At 47.1% G+C, this 14852-nt stretch overlaps 2 protein-coding genes across 3 annotated transcripts in view; one reads left to right on the forward strand and one right to left on the reverse strand.

Moving 5' to 3' along the window:
* MBD5 (methyl-CpG binding domain protein 5) overlaps positions 1–1037 on the reverse strand; it is a 53868-nt gene extending 52831 nt beyond the window's left edge. The window contains exon 1 of the mRNA XM_075284521.1: positions 730–1037. The gene's annotated coding sequence lies outside the window, so the exon portion shown is untranslated. The remainder of the gene's footprint in view (positions 1–729) is intronic.
* A 160-nt stretch (positions 1038–1197) lies between these two features.
* The window catches only part of ORC4 (origin recognition complex subunit 4), a 32253-nt gene continuing 18598 nt past the window's right edge, over positions 1198–14852 (forward strand). The window contains exons 1-6 of one of the 2 annotated variants that reach the window (XM_075284533.1): positions 1198–1372; positions 4666–4741; positions 6279–6355; positions 8220–8310; positions 9735–9810; positions 10037–10122. In XM_075284533.1, the coding sequence (XP_075140634.1) occupies positions 4685–4741; positions 6279–6355; positions 8220–8310; positions 9735–9810; positions 10037–10122 (387 nt within the window). In that variant the 5' untranslated portion in view covers positions 1198–1372; positions 4666–4684. The remainder of the gene's footprint in view (positions 1373–4665; positions 4742–6278; positions 6356–8219; positions 8311–9734; positions 9811–10036; positions 10123–14852) is intronic. The other variant, XM_075284534.1, reaches the window with a different exon arrangement.

Genomic DNA, 14852 nt, shown 5'->3' on the forward strand with positions numbered 1-14852 from the left:
ACCCTGATCAGCACCCTACTCTCGCCCGGTCACCCTGATCAGCACCCTACTCTCGCCCGGTCACCCTGATCAGCACCCTACTCTCGCCCGGTCACCCTGATCAGCACCCTACTCTCGCCCGGTCACCCTGATCAGCACCCTACTCTCGCCCGGTCACCCTGATCAGCACCCTACTCTCGCCCAGTCACCCTGATCAGCACCCTACTCTCGCCCAGTCACCCTGATGAGCACCCTACTCTCGCCGGTCACCCTGATCAGCACCCTACTCTCACCCAGACACCCTGATCAGCACCCTACTCTCACCCGGTCACCCTGATCAGCACCGTACTCTCGCGCAGTCACCCCAACAGCACGTGGTGTTCATCCTGTCACCCTGCCATCACCCCAGTTGCCCCCCCTTCCTTCACTCCTCACTTTACCTGTCACCTTTCACTCCCCCCATCACCCTTCATGCACTTGTGTCACCCCGCCCCCTGTCAATGCCACCTGTCACCCGCTCAGCACCCGACAGGAGCCCCATGGCCACATTACTGCCCCCAGGAGCCCTATGATACAGTTATTACACCCTGCACAGATCAGACAGCACACAGATGCCCCCAGACCCCAGCCCATTCACATGCCCGGTGTCCCTGCCCTCAGCCTGGGCCCCAGGACTCTGCCCCCTCCATCAGCCCCAGCAGAGTGGGGTCTCCCCATGGCCCCAGGCTCCACAGCAGCGCCCCCACTTACCCAGTGCAGTCCCCGGCCTCCTCCAGCACAGCCCTGGACAGAGCAGCACACCAGCTAGCGGAGCGGCTCCTGAGGTGGGCTACGGGGGGCCCCTGTCCCTCTCAGTGTGCGGCCCAGGCCCGGTGAGCACTCCCCCCTCCCCCCCGGGTCAGCCCGACCCGCATCTAGCTGGGAGGCGGAGGGCAGCTGTCCCTCTTACTCTCGCACCCCCGGACTGAGCACGACAGCCCTCGGCACCCCCACTCCGGTTCCCCGGGCAGCTCCTGGTTCCCTGGCTCCTTAGGAGAAAGATGGGAGTTTTCCAACTGCGCATGTCCGGGCCAGGGTGGGGGGAGGCGGGGACCCACAAAGCACCGCACTGAGGAGATCCCGGAAGTGACGGCATTCCGGAAGTAGCCCTTACTCCGTCTCCAGGGTGACGGGTGTAGGGGGCGGAGTCGGAACAAGTTCACGTCACGTGATTGGAGCCGAGCCGCGGGAGCTTATGAGATCCTGACAGGGCGGCAGTGTGTCCCGTCACCGGTGTGGTCTCTGCTGACGGGCCGGAGCTATGGCGGCGGCGGCCTGCTGAGTGTGAAGAGAAGTTATCCTCCTCCTGATATCCATAGTCTGGGGGTAGATACCGACATCTTCTCCTGTGAGGGTAATGTATGGGCTGTACTGACTGCCAGTGCGAGGGTGGAGGGGTACAAAGTGGACCCTCCCTTTAATTTAAAGGGACCCTGCCATAGATTCTAAGCAGAGGTTGTTCTCATTGGACCCTCCCTTTAACTTAATGGGGCACTGTCAGAGGTTCTGAAAAAGTGGACTCTCCCTTTAAATTAAAGGGGTTTCCGACTCCCAATTGGTTTTTCATATTTATGACCTAGATCATCTGTGGGGGGCCGACACTTGGACCCTGCACAGATTGTCCATTGTAGAACCCTCCACATGGTAGATGCCAGTGGACCGGCGCAGATCATACTGAAGTAATAGGACCGGTGCTGTAGTCCTGACCATTGTACAGTGCTGGACCCTGAGCATTGCAGCCGTGCACCTATTACATGCTGTATACCCTGCTCGTCCACTTCCAACCCCTGGAGGCTTCTGCAATGGCTGATCTGTGCAGGGTAGGGGTGTCAGAGCCCACAGATCCTGCGACTAGGTCATCAGCATGAAAATAAACTTGGGATCGGAAAGCTTGTTAAAAGTGGACCCTCCCTTTAATTTAAGGGGCACTCTCACGAATTCCAAGCAGGGGTCAGGAATTAGAACCTCCATTTGTGCCAAAATCCATAATTCATGACATTTATGAACAGTGAGCACCAGAAAGAAAATGGGCGGGGTTTGTAATGGGCGGGGTTTAGATGTATTGAAAAACAAACCCCCGAATATGGTTCAGATTTCTTATGTAAAGTAGACTCCAAGTTTAAGAATGTAGAAAGAATTTACGACTATTTACCAAAATTCCTTTCATGCGCCACATATTTGTCTCAAAAAGCAAGAGATGATTTGCATCTGCTTATGTTACGCCAAGAGTCGTACGGTCTTTGATGTCTGCCCTAAATATTTGCTCCTTACTCCTTGCAAGTTAAGATTTTGTCTACATGTTTTGCACCAAATCTTTGTCCCCTGGTGAGCCCGAATTTTGGAGCTTCTAGAAACCTTCTGTATTATGAAGGTCTAGATGACAGATGAATAAATAGACCTGAAACTACAAATCAGATTCATAGCTTAGGATGGAAAAGACGCAAAGATGGACAGAATTGATGAATGTGCCGCAGTATCCCTGACGCTGGGTTCACAGTAGCGTCTGGTCTCTGTTATCAGGTTTCCGTCTTTTGCATGCAGAATATGGAAACCTGTCATGCCGAGTCCGGCCGTGGCGAAACCGTTTTTTTAAACAGGACACAGAGTACTGCATGTCCGACTCTGTCCGGTTTTAAAAAAAAAAAACAGTTTTGCCGCGGAGCGCATAAAACGCTCACTGGCGCTCATGGCCGAACACTTTTCAAACCCATGCAAATGAATAGTGGGTTTGTAAGATGTCTGCAGGTTTCCGTCTACCTGTCCTGTTTTGTGCAGGAAACGGAAACCTGCAGAACAGAGTCCCAGGCGCAGATGTGAACAAGCCCTTAGAGTTTTACTGTCAGCTGCAAGAGATCCATCATCAGGCAGGAATCATGTGACCCTTTAAAAGCGTATTTCCATCTCAAGGATATTTATATTAAATTACTAGTTATTATAATAAAAAATAATCTCTCATGTAAAGGCAAAGTCTGTATCTATGGAGGTACTTCATAGTGTCATGTCCATCACCCAGTCTAACACTAGGATAAAACTAGCTTTCGGGTTTACGTCCTTCTGGTCCTCTTGGACCCTATATGTTTAAAAAGTTATTAGATGGACTACGATAGACTATAGGGTTACCAGACCCAGCATATCACCCCAGTCCTGCAGATAGATAGGTTGGTGTCACCAGAACCAGCATATCACCCCAGCCCTGCAGATAGATAGGTTACTGTCACCAGACCCAGCATATCACCCCAGCCCTGCAGATAGATAGGTTACTGTCACCAGAACCAGCATATCACCCCAGCCCTGCAGATAGATAGGTTACTGTCACCAGAACCAGCATATCACCCCAGCCCTGCAGATAGATAGGTTACTGTCACCAGAGCCAGCATATCACCCCAGCCCTGCAGATAGATAGGTTACTGTCACCAGACCCAGCATATCACCCCAGCCCTGCAGATAGATAGGTTACTGTCACCAGAACCAGCATATCACCCCAGCCCTGCAGATAGATAGGTTACTGTCACCAGAACCAGCATATCACCCCAGCCCTGCAGATAGATAGGTTAGGGGGCGTTCACATTACCATCGGTGTCCGACAGCTAGTGTCTGCTGCTAATGTCCGTGCAAAATCTTGTGCGGACATTAGCAGCGGACACTAGCTTTGTCCGTGACATTTTGCATTGATTTAAATGGACATCGGGTGCGTTCTTTTACTGTCTGTGGGTGTCCTTAAGTGTCCGTTCACAAAGATGTCCGACTTTTCAAGCGGATAGCAAAATCCAACATGTAGGTTTTTGCTGTCCGCTTGAAAAGTCGGACATCTTTGGGAACGGACACTTAAGGACACCCACAGACAGTAAAAGAACGCACCCGATGTCCATTTAAATCAATGCAAAATGTCACGGACAAAGCTAGTGTCCGATGCTAATGTCCGCACAAGATTTTACACGGACATTAGCAGCAGACACTAGCTGTCTGACACCGACGGTAGTGTGAACGCCCCCTTAGTGTCACCAGAAGAACCAGCATATCACCCCAGCCCTGTAGCCACAACCTATCTATCTTGATTTTATTGGGTACATGCAGACATCTGTTTGTTCTCCAACGTCTAGAGACTTGTTTTATTTTAGCCCTTTTTTCGGACTATGGAGTCCATGAAAATCCCAGACATTCATGTTCTTTTTATTGTAGACAAACCTGACCTGTAACTAAAACTGAGTTTACTCTCTCTGGTTATCGCAGAAATCAGACGTTCGTATAATGCGGCCTCTGACTGATTTGGGACTTCCCACCCAACTTGCAATACCCATTTCCAGTAGGAACAGCTGAGGAATTTACATTGTTGTGGTTGAACCATTTTGGAGGATCTTTTCTGGTGGTGTCAATCCATACGGTGAAAAGATGAGCAGACCGTGCATGAAAGGGGTTTCCCGTAGGATATGGGATAACCACTCAGACCCCCAGTGATCAGGAGAATAGGGGATCGCCAAGTGCTGTACCCCTGCACCAGTCAGAATGGGGACAAAAGCTGTATATTGGCACAGATTCTGGGAGCGCAATGTGTGACCCTAACCTTGGTCTATTGTGATGTAATGTTCACCTTATTATTGTTACCAGATCTTCCCTCCTCTTACATTTTCTTTCTTTTCTCCCTTCTAGTGAATATATCATTTATATCATGAGCAAGAGGAAGAATAAGGAGCAGAGTCTCCCTATAGGAGAGTGCATTTCTCAGGTAGGACTATAGGGTGAACGGATTCATCAATATTCCACTATATTAGTAATCCGATCCCCTACGGCAGGAGTCTCAAACTCGGACTGGAAAATGGGCTGTACATAGAAACATTTTCTTAAAGGGATTCTACCATTAAAATCAATTTTTCACACGTAGAGATAGCCTTAAGATAGGCTATTATTCTCCTACCTTTAGATATCTTCTCTGCGCCGCCTTTTGGTATAAATCCTGGTTTTCGTCTGTATGCAAATGAGTTCTCTTGCAGCACTAGGGGCGTCCCCAATGTTGCGAGAGAAATCTCCAGCGCTGCCTCCGTCTTCTTCAGGAACGGCCTCTTCACGCGTCTTCTTCCGATGCTGGGGGTCAAACTTCTAGGCTTCGGTCAGAGCCAACTGTGCATGCCCACAGGCCACAAGAAAAGTGGCCTCTTACACAGTAAGTAAGCAGCCACTTTCTTGTGGGCATTCGCAGTCGGCTGTGCCCGAGGCCTAGAAGTTTGACCCGCTGTGCCTGAGGCCTAGAAGTTTAACCCCCTGTGCCGGAAGAAGACGCATGATGAGGCCGTTCCTGAAGAATATGGAGGCGGCAAATGGTGGCACAGATAAGACATTTAAAGGGATCCTATCGTTCAGATGACATTTTTTCTAAGTACCACGTCGGAATAGCCTTAAAAAAGGCTATTCTTCTCCTACCTTTCGTTATCTTCTCCGTGCCGCCATTTGCCTACAATCCCGGTTCTTGTCAGTATGTAAATTAGCTCTCTCGCAGCACTGGGGGCGTCCCCGATGCTGCGAGAGAACTCTCTCCAGCGCCGCCTCTTCTTCTTCAGCAGCGTCATCTTCAGCCTCTTCTTCCGGCAGTGGCTTGTAACTTCTAAGGCCTCTGGCCTTGGGCAGAGCAGAATGCGCATGCCCATAGGCCACAAGATAGTATTGTAAGCGGCTATTTTCTCGGGGCCTGTTGGCATGCGCAGTCTGCTCTGCCCGAGGCCTAGAAGTAAGAAGATACCGCCGGAAGAAGTGAATGAAGAGGCCATTCCTGATCAAGAATGGGGGCGGCTCTGGAGAGAGTTCTCTCGCAGCATTGGGGACACCCAATGTCACAAGTGGTGTTTTTTGTGGCCCTCACTAGTTTTAGAAAAGTGGGCACGTCTCTTCACCTGTCCCAGATTCACTGTCATAACTAATGCCAGAAATAACTCGCCGGTGTAGATCTCTTTTGTGGCACATGACCTGACTTATGATGAGACCCGCACCTCGTCCTGAATCCTGCAAATCCTCTGCTGTTAGAAGCAACATCAAAACTAGTGTATAATAGGCCGATCATGATAAATCCCCCGCAATATTTCATCTCCCCTGCTGTGAGGGCCCAGAGCTTACAACATTATATAGTTTGAGGTCTTTATTTGCAAAGATGCGACTTTCCTCTGTGTTTTGACACATGCCTAAAGTGTTTGTATTCCCTTCTACCTGTAGGACAAGTAGGTTATTGGGGGTTGTGTAGTTCAATTCATAATATTTTCCCCTTGCACACTTAGGTACAAGGCCAGCTGAGGCAGAGACTTCTACAGCAAGGCCAACACGGCAAGAGATGTGGGGTGGAGGCTCAGCACAAGTAAGTGCAGTTTATAATCAATGGTTAGCAGTGGTCTTATCTTTCTATAACCCCCTTCTTTTTGTCTTAGACTGCCCAGGATCCTAGAGTTAGCCTCTTTTCTGCTTTAGGCCTTGTTCACATCTGCGTTGGTAATCCATTCGGGGAGTCCACATGGGGACCCCCCCGAACAAACTACTGAACACATTTGCAAGTGTTGTACAGTGAAAGCACACGGACCCCATAGACTATAATGGGGTCCATGTGCTTGCCGTGAGAACTCCGCACAAATCATGTGGACAGGAAAGTAGATTGTGAACTACTTTCCTGACTGCATGTTCCCTGCTGAGATCTCGCGGAAAGCACACGGACCCAATTATAGCCTATGGGGTCCGTGTGCTTTCACTGCACAACACTCGCAAATGCATTTGGTAGTCCATTCAGGGGAGTCCCCGAACGGATTACCAATGCAGATGTGAACAAGGCCTTAGACCACCAGGGATACATATAACCTCTTTTATGACCTAGATCATTAAGTTTGCCAACATTACCCTGTGAGCGAAAATGGCTTGTAAGTCTCCATACTCCTGTGAAGGTGCTCGCTCTCCCTGAGGAGTGTTATTATCCCCTGAACTTTATCCTGTGTGAAGGAGCTTTCTAGATTGAGTTTGTGAGCAACATGTGTGCCTGGGATCACTGTGTTTAATGTTAGGCTATTACACACCTGGTGGTGACAGTGTGAACTACAACTACTTGGCTAACACGAATACAGCAGATATATACTTTGTAGTGGATGATATATCGTAAGATAAAGCTATACTGTTTACTCTTCACCTCACCTTCCTCCAGCCCTCTTGGGGTAAAGCATTGACTAGAGCATCCTCTCCAACAAGTCCTTCTCTTTGCAATCATTAATAGTCCCTGCTCCTCTGATTCCGACACAATAGGAATTTTTTTTTTCTATCCCCCCACCGTTCCTGAGAGACCAATGCTCTTATTGGTGGTGCCTTAATATGTTACGTAGTCTCTGTACTGTCAGGAGGGCAGTGTCAGGCAGTGGTGTGATTGTGAGCTCTGACACTGGCTGCCTCTGATTGGAGCTCAGAGTCACGCCCCCTGACTGACGCCACCCACTTGACATTACATAACTTAAATAACACGTATCAAAACTAACTGCACTTGTTGCTCCGAAACAGTTGTAGGCTAGAGAGAACGTTCCAACTCTGCTGGAATCAGTGGAGCGAATAACAGATGATGAGAACTGGAATTGGTGGAGGTGGTGAGAGGTCCTCTTTAAGTGCTATTTAGTAAATTGTGAGTATATTAAAAAAGGCACCAAATTTTGGCCGGTGGCTTTTGATGGTCCTGACATCACACTTATCATTCACATGATCATCCCAGTGATCACATGAATGATGTACATGATCACCTCAGCGGTCATATGAATGATGTGCATGATGGCTGCGGTACGGGTTATTTCTTTATTTTATAACATATCTCGCCTTTCTCAATTTTCTTAAAATCCCTGACATTTCCTTTAAAGCGAGTGGCCTCAACCCCTTTAAGGGAGTGGCCCTATCACCTAGTAAGTGAAGTATTTCACCTCCGCTGCTCTCTTCTACCCCCTGCTAACTACATATGAAATACCAGTCCTACTGTGAAGGACGTGTTCACATTGGGGCAGGTATCTCTGCCCCACACAGACTCTTCAGCCTCATCCCGTCTTTGTTGTGAGTTCCCCCATGAGTCAGGCCGCCGCTCGCCTCTCACTTGTCAGAAGTCAGACACAAGCCGCCGCTGTGATGACTGCCTCAGCTCGGCTTCTTCTCTTTACTCTGTGCTATTTTCGGACTCAGCCGCTCTCCCTTTGTTATTCTAATTTCAGGCACTTAGTTGAGCTTCTGAAGAGAACAGTGATTCATGGGGAGAGTAACTCCGCGCTGATCATCGGTCCCAGGGGATCGGGGAAGAGTATGGTGAGATTCCTTCTCTGCTGCCAAGTTACTACTCAGATTGTTGCGTATATGTGTGTGTCCACTCTCACATTATATATATATATATATATATATATATATATATATATATATATATATATATATATATATAATGTTGACCGAAATAAGGCTGAATTATGTCATCAGTAGAAACTTTGAACATTGGAGTAACATATCCTAGTCTGCTCTTTGATCCCCGTTGTGGACCGAGAACAGGGAAACTCAAAAGACTGACTGACTGTATACTCCACTATTAATGACCTCACCCCTTTATATTTTTCACGGTTTTTGTAGTACTTACAGTATTTGCAAAGTGGATGGGATTCACGCAAATACCACACCCACTTTGCAGAAAAAAATCGCAGAACCTACACGCTGCGATTTCCAAAACCGTTGCGGTTTTGCAAATTGCAGCATGTCAATTATATCTACGGAAACACCAGCGGCTTCCCCGTAGGTATAATCGGAACAGTAAGTCCGCAGAGGAAAACTCCGCAAACTTTCTGTTCAAAGTGCTGCAGGAAGAACTGTGATGCGTTCACATTGTGGTTATTCCCGCAGCGTTTTAGCGTGGCGTTTCCAGCCCGTGGGGCCCCAGCCTAAAGCGGGAAAATGGGCAAACGTAAGGATCTGATAGACTTTGCCAAAGGCCAAGTTGTATTGGTGAGATGACTGGTTAAGAGCATCTCCAAAAATAGCATGTCTTGGGGCGGGGGGTGTTCCCACTGTGTAGGGGTTAGTACTTATGAAGGAGTCCAAGAAAGACCAATTGGTGATCTAGACATAACAGGGCACCTTTAGAGGTCCGCTGAACTCCATGCCTGGGTAAGTCAGAAGTTTTGGTGGCACAAGGACATGGTCTCTGCGAGACCTCTGAAGGTGTCCTGTGGTATCTGTCCACAAGATGTTAGCAGCAGGTCCTTTTATAGGTGTTTTCTAGGATTATGTTATTGATGACTTATCCTTAGGCTACATCCTCTTTTTCTGACACCTGGCACCCCCACCGATCAGCTGGTTGCATAAAACGCAGCCTTCAAGTGAGTGCTACAGCTTCTTCACTGCAAACGCAACATTATACATTGTATAGTGGTTGCATTTGGAATTGTAGTCCAGCCTCATCATTTGAATGGGACTGACCTGCAAACGGGCTACGAGAACAATGAACATGATGTCACATGAGTACTGCTGCCTCACCGGTCTGATCTTAATGACCAATCCTAAGGATCGGTCCTCAGTATCTCAGTCTTGGATAACCCTATCATTTACAAGGAGGGACCTACATGGATGGGACTTGTTTTTCCAGCACATCCGTGAGACACTTATCATCATTAAAACTTGCACAACATGGTGTGATGGACCTTTACTAATCCAGCATTTTCCTTCCCTCGCTGTGTTATGTCTTTCAGCTACTTCATGATGCTCTAGAAGTCATCTTTGCAGTAAAAGAAATTAAGGAGAATGCTTTGCAGGTCTGGTTGAATGGTAAGTATTGGGGTAGGCTGACCCTGTGCTGGGCTCTTGTAGGCTAGTGCTATATAGCATTACCTGCGAGTCACAGGGACATTGTGTTATTACTGTGATGTGCGCTGAGACTTCAGCCGGAATTGTGTCCGTTATCTTGATAGGAAACACTAGGTAGTGTATATAGGCACAACCTATACTCTTAATAGGCTTAGTGTATGAACTGTAATGTCTTCTTACTTTTCAGGTCTCTTGCAGACCAATGACAAGATTGCTTTGAAGGAAATCACCAGACAGCTGAACCTGGAGAATGTAGTTGGGGATCGAGTATTTGTGAGTACATTCTCTAGTGCTGCAATGCTGTGGGGCGGCTCGCTAGGGGTCCTCTATGGGAGCTCCTGGTAAGGAATAAGCAAATAGGTTCTCCTTGGTGGGAAAGAGAAACTTGTGAAAGGTACTTCTGTATCAGTCGCTAAAATCTAGGTCTTATTTGTATGTTCCTTACCCAGAATTCATAGCATGGTTTAACCACATGAGGACCGCCGTACGTAAATTTACGGCCTCATGTGCTGGTACCTAAAGACCAGACTATTGCCGAAATACGTCCGGCCTTTAGGTACCTTTCTGGCGGGGGGAGGGGTGCAGGGGGGACAGGGGTTAGGTGTTACTAACACCTAACCCCTTCCTCCATAACGTCCAGTCGGAACTGAGTCCGACTGGACGTGTTAACCCTTTCGATCGCGCCGTCAAACATCACGGCGCGATCGAAAGGGATCCGCCGACAATTGAAAGGGATCGGCACCCCCCGCGGCGAGATCGGGGGGTGCCGATGTCAGTAAAAGGTAGTCTGGGGTCTGGCCAGTGACCCCAGACTACCGGAGCCCCCACATACCTGGTGATCCTGCCAGGCGGTGGAGGAAGTGAGCAATGTGTCTCACTTCCTCTGCAGCTTACAGGACACGAGCAGGTTCATGTCCTGCTCGTGTCCTGTCTGCTATTGTGCAGAATCAGTTGATGCTTTCATCAAAGCATCAACTGATTCAAGTGTCCTAAAGGGACAGATGAAAAAGTTAAAAAAGTTAAAAAAAAAAAAAAAAAAGTTAAAAAAAAAAAAAAAGTGTATGAAAAAAGTAATAAAGTTCTAAAGTCCAAAAATCCCTTTTTTCTATACAAAATGAATTATATAAAAAAAAAGCACTAAAAATTAAAAAAAGCAATGCATATTTGGTATCGCCGCATCCGTAACAACCTGTACAATAAAAATGAAATAATATTTAATGTACACGGTGAACGTCGGGAAAAAAAAACGGAAAAAACTCGCCGGAAGTAATGATTTTTTGTCATCTCATCCTACAAAATATGCTATAAAAAGTGATCAAAAAGTCATATTCACCCCACAACAGTGCCAATAAAAAGCGCACATTTTCCCGCAAAAAATAAGCCCTCAACCAACACTGTCAACCGAAAAATAAAAATGTTACGCCTCTCAGAAGATGGCGATGCAAAAAACATTGATTTATGTCCCCATATGTGTTTTTGTTCAGCAGACTTAGTATTGCATAAAAAAATAACATAAATGAGGTATCGCCGTAACCGTACTGACCCGCAGAATAAAGGACACATGTCACTTATACTGTACGCTGCATGGTGAAAAATTTAAAATGTAAAACTCAATGCAGGATTGATTTTTTTTTTTTTTTTTTTTTTTTATTTTTTTTTTTAAATCCAGCAAGAAAGAGTTAATAAAATGTATTCTATAAGTTGTAGGCACCCAAAAATGGTGTCATTACAAAATGCATTTCATCCCGCAAACAACAAGCCCTTATATGGCCGCGTCACCAGAAAAATAAAGAAATTATAGCATCTAGCAATGTCAAGGCAAAACCCCCCAAAAATCGCCAAATTATTAGAACACAACTGGCTGCGGCAGGTAGGGAATATATAAGCTGTGCGAGCGAATATCAGGGGACACCCCAGATTTACAGCTTATGAGGGAGAAGACACCAGAAGTGACCCCCAAAGTGACCCCCAGAGTGACTCCCCCAATCATAGGAGCTACTGGGACATAGTAGGGAATTTGGTGTTTGCAATGTTCTCCGCACAGCTTATATATTCCCTCTTCGCCATCTGCTGTGCAGTCACGCCTGCAATACTAATACTCACTACACCCCCTGATAAATTCTTTGAGGGGTGCAGTTTTCAAAATGAGGTCACTCCTTTGGGGAATCCGCTTTCCTGGTACCTTACAAGCTCTACAAACATGACATGGCGTTCAAATACCAAACATCCAAATCTGTGCTCCAAAAGCCGCATAGCGCTCCTTCGCTTCTGCGCCCTGCTGTGCGCCCAAACTGCAGTTTATGCCACATGTATGACACATGTATGACACTGGTGTACCCAGGATAACGGACGTAATGTCATATGTGGGTATAAACTGATATTAGGGCACAGCTGGACGCAAAAGGGAAGAAGGGTTATTGGGTTTTTGGAGCACAGACGGTTTGGTTTTTGGATGCCATGACACTTTTGCAGAGCTGAAACGCCAGTAAAGTGGAATCCCCTGATATGAGACCTTATTTTGGAAACTACACCCCTGAAGGATTTATCCAGGGGTAGAGAGAGCATTTTTAACCCCCAAGTGTTGCTATAACTTATTATCCATAAATGAATACAAAGCTGATTGTGAGAGGTGAAAAATGACAATTTTTCCAGGAATCCGTCATTTCAGTGCGTAACATGTTGTGCCCATCTTGTATCAGAGATGAACGCTCTAAAAGCTGTTGTGCCCAGGATACCCGCTTACCAGTTTTTGGAGTGTCTCTGCTGACATAAGTTGGGCACAACATATCGGGCACTAAAATGGCGAATCTCTGGAAAATTTTCATTTTTAACTTCTCATTATCAGCTGTAATTTCATTTCTGGAAACTAAATAAATGCAACACTCGGGTTAAAAGTGCTCGCTACACCACTTGATAAATCCCATGAGTGGGGTAGTGTCCAAAATGGGGTGACATGTCTGCAGATTCCACTTTATTGGCAATTCAGGGGCTTTGCAAAAGTGGCATGACGTCCAAAAACCAAACTATGCTCCAAAAACCAAAAGCGCTCCTTCCCTTCTGTGCCCGGCTGTGCCCAAACAGCCATTTATACCCACATATGGCATTAAGTACGTTATCCGGGGTACACCAGTGTCATACATGTGGGTATACACCGCTATTTGGGTACCCAGCAGGACGGAGATGTGAAGGAGCGATATGTGCTTTTGGAGTGCAGATTTAGATTCTTTGTTTTTGGACACCACGTCACATTTGCAGAGGCCCTAAAATTGTCCCTACAAAATGGGGTCACTTCTTGGTGAATTCCAGTTTACTGTCACCTGTGTAGTTTCTAAAATGGGGTCACAATGGGGGGGTTTCCATTGTATTGATACTTTAGGGGCTCAGCTAATGCGACATGGCACCTGAGAACTATTCCAGCCACATCTGCTTTCTAAAAGCCAAATAGCGCTCTTTCCATTCTGAGCCCCACCATGTACCCATACAGCAGATTATGACCACATATGGGGTATTGCCGTGTTAAGAAGAAATTGTGTAACAAACTCTGATTTTTTTTTTAATTCTTCAGCTACTTGCAAAATTAAAAATATGGCGCTAAATGGACGATTAATTGGAAAAAAAAGTAATTTTTCATTTTTACGTCCCATTGTTAATAAAATCTGTGAATCAGCTGTGAGGCCAAAATGCTCACCAAACCCCTAGATAAATTCTATGAGGGGTGTAGTTTCCAAAATGGGGTCACTTTTAGGGGGTTTCCACTTTATTGGTACACTAGGGGCTCTGCAAATGCGACATGGCACCTGAAAAATATTCCAGCAAAATCTGCCCTTCAAAAGCCGAACAGCGCTCTTTCCATTCTGAGCCCCGCCATGTTCCCATACAGTAGATTATGGCCACATATGGGGCATTTCTGTGTTCAGGAGAAATTGTGTAACGAACTGTAGTGAGCTTTTTCTCCTTTATCCTCTTGTGAAAATTAAAAATTTGGGGCTAAATTGACAGTTTGTTGGAAAAAAAGTAAATTTTCATTTTCTTTTTTTTTATAAATTCTTTATTTATAAACACAGATACAGTAGAAACCGAGCAAACTGTAAAAAACAGGCAAACGATTGTCATAACAACAAAGGGCCCCTGGGACCCAGGAACCGAACAAGACAAGAAATGCGGAGACGGTCCGCCACAACAATCAATGGGCGAACAAACCAGACCAAGGGAAGGGGGAGGCGGAGCAAACAGAAGGAGAGGGGGGGCGTGAAAGAAAAAAGGAAGGGAAAGGGACAAAAGGGAGAGGAGGGGAGCAGGAGGAAGGGGGGGGGGGCCCAAGCCCAGGACCAGGTCTCAATCCCGTCCCAAGGTGTCTCTATAAAGTTGGGATCCCTGAAACAAGATCCACGGGGTCCAAGCCCTCAGAAAGGACTCATGTTTGTCTCGAAGAGACGCCGTGAGGTCCTCCATAGATTGAATGTCCTCTACCTTACGGATCCAGTGTCGCAGAGACGGGGGGTTAGGAGACTTCCAGAGGGCCGGAATACACGCTCTGGCCGCGTTGATCAGGTGGCGAATCGCCGACCGGCGGTAGGCCCGTCGAGGAATGTTGGAGAGATGTAAAAGAAAGCAAGCTGGGGTGTTGGGAAGGGAAGACTGAAAGATTTGAGAAGTCAGACGGTGAACACCGTCCCAAAAACCCCTTAAAGCCGGACAACTCCAAAAGACATGAAGGAGAGTCCCCTCCTCCGAGCCACAGCGCCAACAAAGTGGGGAGGTGGAGGGAAAAAACTTGTGCAGCAAGGCCGGGACATGGTACCACCTGGTGAGGATTTTGTAGCCCGCCTCCTGAAACTTACATGCCACCGAGCTTTTGTGGGCGAGCTCCAAAATCCTGACACAGTCCGCGTCCGAAAAGGAGAGACAGAGATCTGCCTCCCACTTGGCCAGGAAGGGAGGTCTATGACCCGAAGGAGGGGAGACTAAGAGCGAATAGAGCTCCGAAAGAGAATGGCGTAAGA

The sequence above is a fragment of the Leptodactylus fuscus genome, chromosome 8 (genome assembly GCF_031893055.1).
Source record: "Leptodactylus fuscus isolate aLepFus1 chromosome 8, aLepFus1.hap2, whole genome shotgun sequence".
In the NCBI taxonomy this organism is placed as follows: Eukaryota; Metazoa; Chordata; class Amphibia; order Anura; family Leptodactylidae; genus Leptodactylus; species Leptodactylus fuscus.